At 51.9% G+C, this 7,697-nt stretch overlaps 1 protein-coding gene across 1 annotated transcript; it reads right to left on the bottom strand.

The window, feature by feature from the left end:
• Positions 1-734: 734 nt before the first annotated feature.
• LOC124474907 (kelch-like protein 41b) lies at positions 735-7,365 on the bottom strand. Its single transcript, XM_047031368.1, has 6 exons — positions 6,133-7,365; positions 5,719-5,876; positions 5,387-5,494; positions 1,549-1,734; positions 1,272-1,418; positions 735-1,118 (listed from the first exon to the last, which is right to left on the bottom strand). The coding sequence occupies exons 1-6, from the start codon at positions 7,243-7,245 to the stop codon at positions 1,007-1,009; spliced, it is 1,824 nt and encodes a 607-aa protein (XP_046887324.1). The 5' UTR covers positions 7,246-7,365; the 3' UTR covers positions 735-1,006.
• Positions 7,366-7,697: the final 332 nt, after the last annotated feature.

Genomic DNA, 7,697 nt, shown 5'->3' with positions numbered 1-7,697 from the left:
AGAAGCCTGACAAGAAGTTTTGTAAATGTCCTTATCTGGAGCCAATCTGAAATGCAATTGTTGTCGTAGCTAGCAAGATGATTGCAGAGCAGTAAACTCAGTCATCAGATTTCCAAAGATTCCAAAGAACGGTACAGCACTAACTTAATGAAGCCTAGACAATCTCCTTCTGATGCCTTTGTATTTTCTCTGATTGCAGATTCAGACTGCCCTAAGTCATATATCTTAATTGTATCAAGCACACCTCATATGTTAGCTATCGTATTGCCATCAACTTGATGGTCATGAGGTGGTCAAGAACATGCATGGAGTTTGTATTTAGTACCCAGATCACTGTTTGCAAATGTTATTCTGCTAAGAGTATCCCTCCTGATACAACCCCTTGGATGTTTAACTCCAGTCGGTGTCCCTGTGTACTGTGTTGGCTGGTTCTTCTTTACAGGATCCGAGTCATCAGAAGCCCCCCGGAGCACTGTGTGGTTTCTCCTCACCTTCCAATGAAGTTGTGGGAGCAGCTGTTGTTTTATTTGAATCAATTCAAACCCCATTTCATTTGTATGACCCTTTTTACAAGCAATGTCACAGAGAGCTTCATAGAACTGCTCCGAAACCAACCTAAGCTGCAGACATTTAATTGTGTGAAATGTGCCACGCCTACAATTCCCCTCCCTTACAGAACAAACCATCAATAGTTTGACAATTTGTGTGACAAAAATAATACTCTGAAAAACCAACAGGAGTTTACAAATGTTTATTTTACAAAAAAAACTAGAAATGGTGTGAATAGAGTTATTATAGAGTTATTAAAAGGGAAATGGTTTAGAGGTTGACTGTACTGACACAGTATTCTCAGAATGAGTAATTGCTATTGTGATATAGTTATTATTGTATCATAACCTGAGTAAAGGTGATAAGGTGATGGCAGAATTTCAGGCAAAACTGACAGAGTCCAAATTTAAATTGTCATGAAATAGAAACCTCAATATTAGCTAGAATAAAGATGTTTCTAGAGTTTGGCCATTCTGGCAGGGTTGAGGCGCATGGAAACACATGTGGACCCCGCTGCGTAACGCATTTCCCTCAGCATACCACTCCACTGCTTCTTGTCTTCCTCATACCTACGGAAAGGAAAACAACCAATTCAACAGGTGAGGATATAAATGAAGATAAAAACAGCCAGAAAAACATTCCATTGTCATCATCATTTAAGATAAAAAAAAGTTCTTATTTAAGCATTACAAAGTGTGAAATCGACTGGGGGAAGGACTTACAGCCAGACGTCAGTGACCTCTGATGGGGCCACCTCTTTGTTCTCCATCTGTATGATGGTGAAGCCCCCCACGGCGTACAGGGCCCCCCCACTGCTCACCAGGTTCAAGGAGCTGCGCTCCTGGGGAAACTCAGTGGACTCTGTCCATCTGGGGAAGAAACACCACGATGGCGTGAGGAGGGGTGAGCCGTACATCAGAAGAGTTGAGGGTACAAATGTTTTCTATACCTTGATTTTAAATGTGTGGATGAATAGCGAAATAGATCAAATATTCATACTTGTTTGTTTCAAAGTCATAGGACTCGCAGGCGGCAGTGAGGCCTTCCTCATTGACACCACCAGCCACCACAATCTTCCCATTATGAATGACTGCTCCAAACATGGCCCTGGCTGTCTTCATGGCACCCAACTCCCTCCAATCTGACTGTTTGTGGTTGTAGACAAACATCTTGTTCAGGGCTTTGCTGTGGGGGAGAAGGGGTTTCCACATGTGAATGTACATGTCCATCTATTTGTTTTTTTTACAAATGTTAATTTGTATTCATGACTTGTTTATTATACATTGCATTCAGCAAATACATCTGACATGCAAAGTGTGATTCTGTGTGAAACAAAATATACCTGATATTTTTGGGCTTTATTTGTGTACTTATCTTTGAGGAATAACAGAGTACTCTGCATTGACTCAATGGTCTGTCAAAGAGATTATAAGGATAGACCAGAAACAGCAACAATGGAGGCCCGGAACATGGCCCATTCGGACTCAATGTCCCCGGCCCCCCCCGAGACATGATCGAAGCTCTCCCGGAGGTGGGAGTTGAAGCTCCTTCTGACAGAGGGTTCCGCCAGACGTTCCCAGCAGACCCTCACATTACGTTTGGGCCTGCCAGGCCTGACCGGCGTCCTCCCCCACCATCGAAGCCAACTCACCACCAGGTGGTGATCAGTTGACAGCTCCGCCCCTCTCCTCACCCGAGTGTCCAAGACATGCGGCCCCAAGTCCGATGACACGACTACAAAGTCGATCATCGAACTGAGACCTCGGGTGTCCTGGTGCCAGGTGCACATATGGACACCCTTATGCTTGAACATGGTGTTCGTTATGGACAAACCGTGTCTAGCACAGAAGTCCAACAACAAAACACCACTCGGGTTCAGATCGGGGGGGCCGTTCCTCCCAATCACGCCCCTCCAGGTCTCACTGTCATTGCCCACATGAGCATTGAAGTCCCCCAGGAGGACGAGGGAATCCCCAGGAGGAGCGCTTTCCAGCACCCCCCCCAGAGACTCCAAAAAGGGTGGGTACTCTGAGCTGCCGTTTGGTGCATAAGCACAAACGACAGTGAGGACCCGTCCCCCCACCCGAAGGCGGAGGGAGGCTACCCTCTCGTCCACCGGGGTGAACCCCAATGTACAGGCGCCGAACCGAGGGGAAACCAGTATTCCCACCCCAGCTCGACGCCTCTCACCAAGGGCAACTCCAGAGTGGAAGAGAGTCCAGCCCCTCTCAAGGAGACTGGTTCCGGAGCCCACGCTGTGCGTCGAGGCGAGGCCGACTATATCTAGCCGGAAACTCTCTACCTCGCGCACCAGCTCAGGCTCCTTTCCCGCCAGCGAGGTGACGTTCCACGTCCCTAAAGCTAACTTTTGCAGCCGAGGATCGGACCGCCAAGGCCCCCGCCTTCGGCCGCCGCCCGTCTCACACTGCACCCGACCCCCATGACCCCTCCTGCGGATGGTGAGCCCACTGGAAGAGGGTCCCACGTTGTCTCTTCGGGCTGTGCCCGACCGGGCCCCATGGGAAAAGGCCCGGCCACCAGGCGCTCGCCATCGAGCCCCACCCCCGGGCCTGGCTCCAGGGGGGGGCCCCGGTGACCCGCTTCCGGGCAGGGGCAACTGAGAACCATTGTTGTATTTCTTCATGGTTGGTTTTTTGAGCCACTCTTTGTCTGGTCTTTCACCTGGAACCTGTTTGCCTTGGGTGACCCTACCAGGGGCATGAAGCCCCCGACAACATAGCTTCCAGGATCACTAGGACACGCAAACCCCTCCACCGCGGTAAGGTGGTGACTCAAGGAGGGGTAACCCTCGGACCCGGTGGTGGACTCCGGAGGTGAGGGATGCCGTCAAGCTGAAGAAGGAGGCCTATCGGACTTTATTGGCTGGTAGGACTCCAGAGGCAGCTGATGTGTACCGGCAGGCCAAGCGGAACGCGGCTTTGGCGGTCGCGGAGGCAAAAACCCGGGCATGGGAGGAGTTCGGCGAGGCCATGGAGAATGACTTCCGAACGGCTTCAAAAAGGTTCTGGACCACCATCCGGCGGCTCAGGAGGGGGAAGCAGTGCTCTGTCAACACTGTATACGGTGGGGATGGTGCGCTGCTGACCTCGACGGGGGACGTCCTGGATCGGTGGAAGGAATACTTCGAAGACCTCCTTAATTCCACCAACACGCTTTCCGACGTGGAGGCAGAGTCTGGGGACATCGGGGGGGGCCCTTCTATCTCTGGGGCTGAGGTCGCCGAGGTGGTTGAAAAGCTCCGCGGTGGCAGGGCCCCTGGGGTGGATGAGGTCCGCCCGGAGTTCCTTAAGGCTCTGGATGTTGTAGGGCTGTCTTGGTTGACACGACTCTGCAACATCGCGTGGACATCGGGGACAGTGCCTCTGGACTGGCAGACCGGGGTGGTGGTTCCCCTCTTTAAAAAGGGGGACCGGAGGGTGTGCTCCAACTTTAGGGGGATCACACTCCTCAGCCTCCCTGGGAAAGTCTATTCAGGGGTCCTGGAGAGGAGGGTCCGTCGGATTGTCGAACCTCGGATTCAGGAGGAGCAATGTGGTTTTCGTCCTGGCCGTGGAACAGTGGACCAGCTTTATACCCTCCGCGGAGTCCTGGAGGGTACATGGGAGTTCGCCCAACCAGTCTACACATGTTTTGTGGATTTGGAAAAGGCGTTCGACCGTGTCCCTCGGGGGCTCATGTGGGGGGTGCTCCGAGAGTACGGGGTACCGGATTTCCTGATCGGGGCTGTCCGGTCCCTGTACGACCGGTGCCAGAGTTTGGTCCGCATTGCCGGTAGTAAGTCGAACTTGTTTCCGGTGAGGGTTGGACTCCGCCAGGGCTGCCCTATGTCACCGATTCTGTTCATTACCTATATGGACAGAATTTCTAGGCGCAGCCAGGGTGTTGAGGGGGTCCGGTTTGGTGACCTCAGGATCGGGTCGCTGCTTTTTGCGGATGATGTGGTCCTGTTGGCTTCATCGGGCCGTGACCTTCAGCTCTCACTGGAGCGGTTCGCAACCGAATGTGAAGCGGCTGGGATGCGAATCAGCACCTCCAAATCTGAGGCCATGGTAATCGACCGGAAAAGGGTGGAGTGCCATCTCCGGGTCGGGGAGGAGATCCTGAACCAAGCGGAGGAGTTCAAGTATCTCGGGGTCTTGTTCACGAGTGAGGGAAGAATGGAGCGCGAGGTCGACAGGCGGATCGGTGCGGCGTCCGCAGTGATGCGGGCTCTGCATCGGTCCGTCGTGGTGAAGGAGGAGCTGAGTCGAAAGGCGAAGCTCTCTATTTACCAGTCGATCTACGTTCCTACCCTCACCTATGGTCACGAACTATGGGTAGTGACCGAAAGAACGAGATCGCGAATACAAGCGGCCGAAATGAGCTTTCTCCGTAGGGTGTCCGGGCTCTCCCTTAGAGATAGGGTGAGAAGCTCGGTCATCCGGGAGGGGCTCAGAGTAGAACCGCTGCTCCTCCGCGTCGAGAGGAGCCAGCTGAGGTGGCTCGGGCATCTGATTAGGATGCCTCCTGGACGCCTCCCTGGTGAGGTGTTCCGGGCACGTCCCACTGGGAAGAGGCCCCGGGGAAGACCCAGGACACGCTGGAGGGACTATGTCTCTCAGCTGGCCTGGGAACGCCTTGGGGTCCCTCAGGAAGAGCTGGCGGAAGTGGCCGGGGGGAGGGAAGTCTGGGCCTCCCTGCTTAGGTCGCTGCCCCCGCGACCCGATCCCCGGACAAGCGGCAGATGACGACGACGACCAGAAACAGCTGCTGGCCACTCATGCCATATGGTCACATGGTTTACCACAGACACACACACACACACACACACACTTACTTGTCATCTGTCTTCCCTCCAATGCAGTAGACAAGACCTTTATTGGAGACCACAGAGTGACCATGGATCTTCAGAGGCAGCTTCTTGGTCTCACTCCACTTCATCTTCCTGTTCAAGGTAAGCATAGAATGGGAGGTTCACAGACCAGTGAGTTGCAACACACCCTTCAAAGTCTGACATCCAAGGAATTATACATTTTCTTGTTGAATATTGATAGGAATTAATCTCATGGAAGGATCACTTTTATCAGATACTAAACTTCAGGTAAAGTGCCCCATATGGCCATGGGCAGTGTTCTAACAGAGCAAACAACGGAGATTGTTCCCACTCACTCGGTGTCAAAGCACATGACAGAGTCCAAAGACTCATTGGATTGGAGGTCTTTTCCAGCCACAACAAAGAGAAGGTTATCATTCTCTCCCATATTGAACAGACATCTGGGTGATGGCATGGGTGGAAGAGCCTCCCATTCAGCTGCAAGTGGGTCCAACTGTAAGGATAGGGTACCATTGGGAAAGTACAGAACTGAATTACAGTATGACCCTCCTAAGCATAACATTACATTTTTATCAAATACTCAATTCATATTGGAAATATATCCATGTTACTTCTGAGATCATTCTTTTTGAAATGTATGTTTTTATGTTTGGAAATTGAATAATTCTCGCAAGTTAGGAAACATATGCTTCACAGTATCGTTAGTCAGTGATGAGACAAACCGTGCACATTTAGAAAAACGTCCTTGCCTTGTAGAAGTAACACTGCAGAGGCTGCTCCTTGTTCTCCTCGTCTACAAACAGTCCTCCAATGAGGAACAGCTGGTTCTTCTGGGACGCCATAATCACGTGGTTCTTGGGGATCTGCTCTGACAAGGCTGCCAGGAAACATTCATTCTCATTCACGTCATATGCCACCGCCGCCGTGTCGTTGACCATCAGGATGAGATCGCAGGTGTACATGCCATGTCGGCGGTTATCGTTCAGGAAACCAGGAAAGAGGCTCTTGTCCTCCTCGCCCTCCACTTTGTCTGCTCCTTCCTCCCCCTCCTTCTTCTCGGGCTTCTCCGGAAGTTTCCCACCGAATGCTTCCCTGATCACTTGGATCTTCTTCTGAAGCTCGGGATCGGCTTTGATGATGTCGTCCGTCTCCACCTTGTCGTGGAAGTACTTCTCAGGCAGCAGGCGGAAGCGGACGCACTCGAAGGCATCGGGCAGAACCTTGATCCGCTTGTCCTTGTCCTTGCGTACCCAGTTCATCAGCGCCTCAAACACGACCTCCTCTCTTTCAACGTTGAGAGAATCGCCACCAATGACGGCGAAGAGTTCGTGGGCGGCCAGCTGGAGGAACTCCTCGTTATCGGCCAGGGACTCGAAACGGTCAGCGATGTAGTCACGGGCAGCCACTGCTAGTCTGGGGCAGTTGAGAACCAGGCCCAGCCTAAAGATAGCGAGGCAGTTGGACAAAGATAGCTTCTTCTGCAGGTAGTTTACGCACACGGTGAACACCGAGGGGATTTGGAAACGATTGGCCACGGCAAATATGTCCTGCACATTGTCATCAGTGAGGTCGATCTCCGCTGAATAGAGGTACTGTATGACCATGTCCAAAATGGAGGGGTTGACATCCTCCAGGACCACCTCTTTGGTATCTTCCACCTCTTTCCCATCCTCTGTGAAGAATACCTCTCTGAAGTAGGGGCTGCAGGCTGACATGATGAGCTTGTGGCAGGGGAAACTACGGTCGCCCACCTTGAGAGTGCAGTCCACAAACTTGTTCTCATTTAGCAGCTCCTTCAGGCCGTCCTGGAGCAAGGTGCTCTGGAACAGACGTAACTCCTCCTTGATGGTTTTGGGGTCCATGGTGTGTCAGGCAGGGTAAACAGTGGTGGATGGCGGAGAGGAGGGAGATGGTGACCACAAGTCCTCTTGGTTCGTGGTCCTGGCTAGAAAAGGCAGAGCAGAGAAAAGGTTCCCAGTCTGAACGCCCTGCAATTTAATCCTGTCCCCCTCTAAATATAGCACCCTGCCCCAGCCTGCCTCAGTCGAGAGGAATCTGCCTGGGCCAAATAGGCAGGCAAGTGCCCCCTTGCAGCTGTCACAGACTGAAAGAAGCAACTGGCCGTATGGGGATATACCCATGATTCAGATAGGGTAGTGTCCTGTAGCTAACAGTGATTAGTGAATGACAATGCTGTTAATTTAAGCTACCGGCTAGTGGCTAGATGAATCTTAACTACATTTGAGGGTATGATGACAGTTTACAGCTCAGCATGCCCCTTGTCTGTTCTGTGTTTAAGGCAACACGGGTGTTT

The sequence above is a fragment of the Hypomesus transpacificus genome, chromosome 12 (genome assembly GCF_021917145.1).
Source record: "Hypomesus transpacificus isolate Combined female chromosome 12, fHypTra1, whole genome shotgun sequence".
In the NCBI taxonomy this organism is placed as follows: Eukaryota; Metazoa; Chordata; class Actinopteri; order Osmeriformes; family Osmeridae; genus Hypomesus; species Hypomesus transpacificus.
Note: the sequence above shows the minus strand (reverse complement) of the source record. Positions and strands in the feature narration are given on the sequence as shown.

What these genes read in the sequence shown, in the direction of transcription:
- LOC124474907 (XM_047031368.1), bottom strand. Translation starts at nt 7,245, where the DNA reads ATGGACCCCAAAACCATCAAGGAGGAGTTACGTCTGTTCCAGAGCACC. An exon ending in TGCAGTGTTACTTCTACAAG is followed by an intron (nt 5,877 to 6,132) that starts GCAAGGACGTTT and finishes CTATCCTTACAG; the next exon opens with TTGGACCCACTTGCAGCTGA. An exon ending in GAGGTCACTGACGTCTGGCT is followed by an intron (nt 1,119 to 1,271) that starts GTAAGTCCTTCC and finishes TCCTTTCCGTAG; the next exon opens with GTATGAGGAAGACAAGAAGC.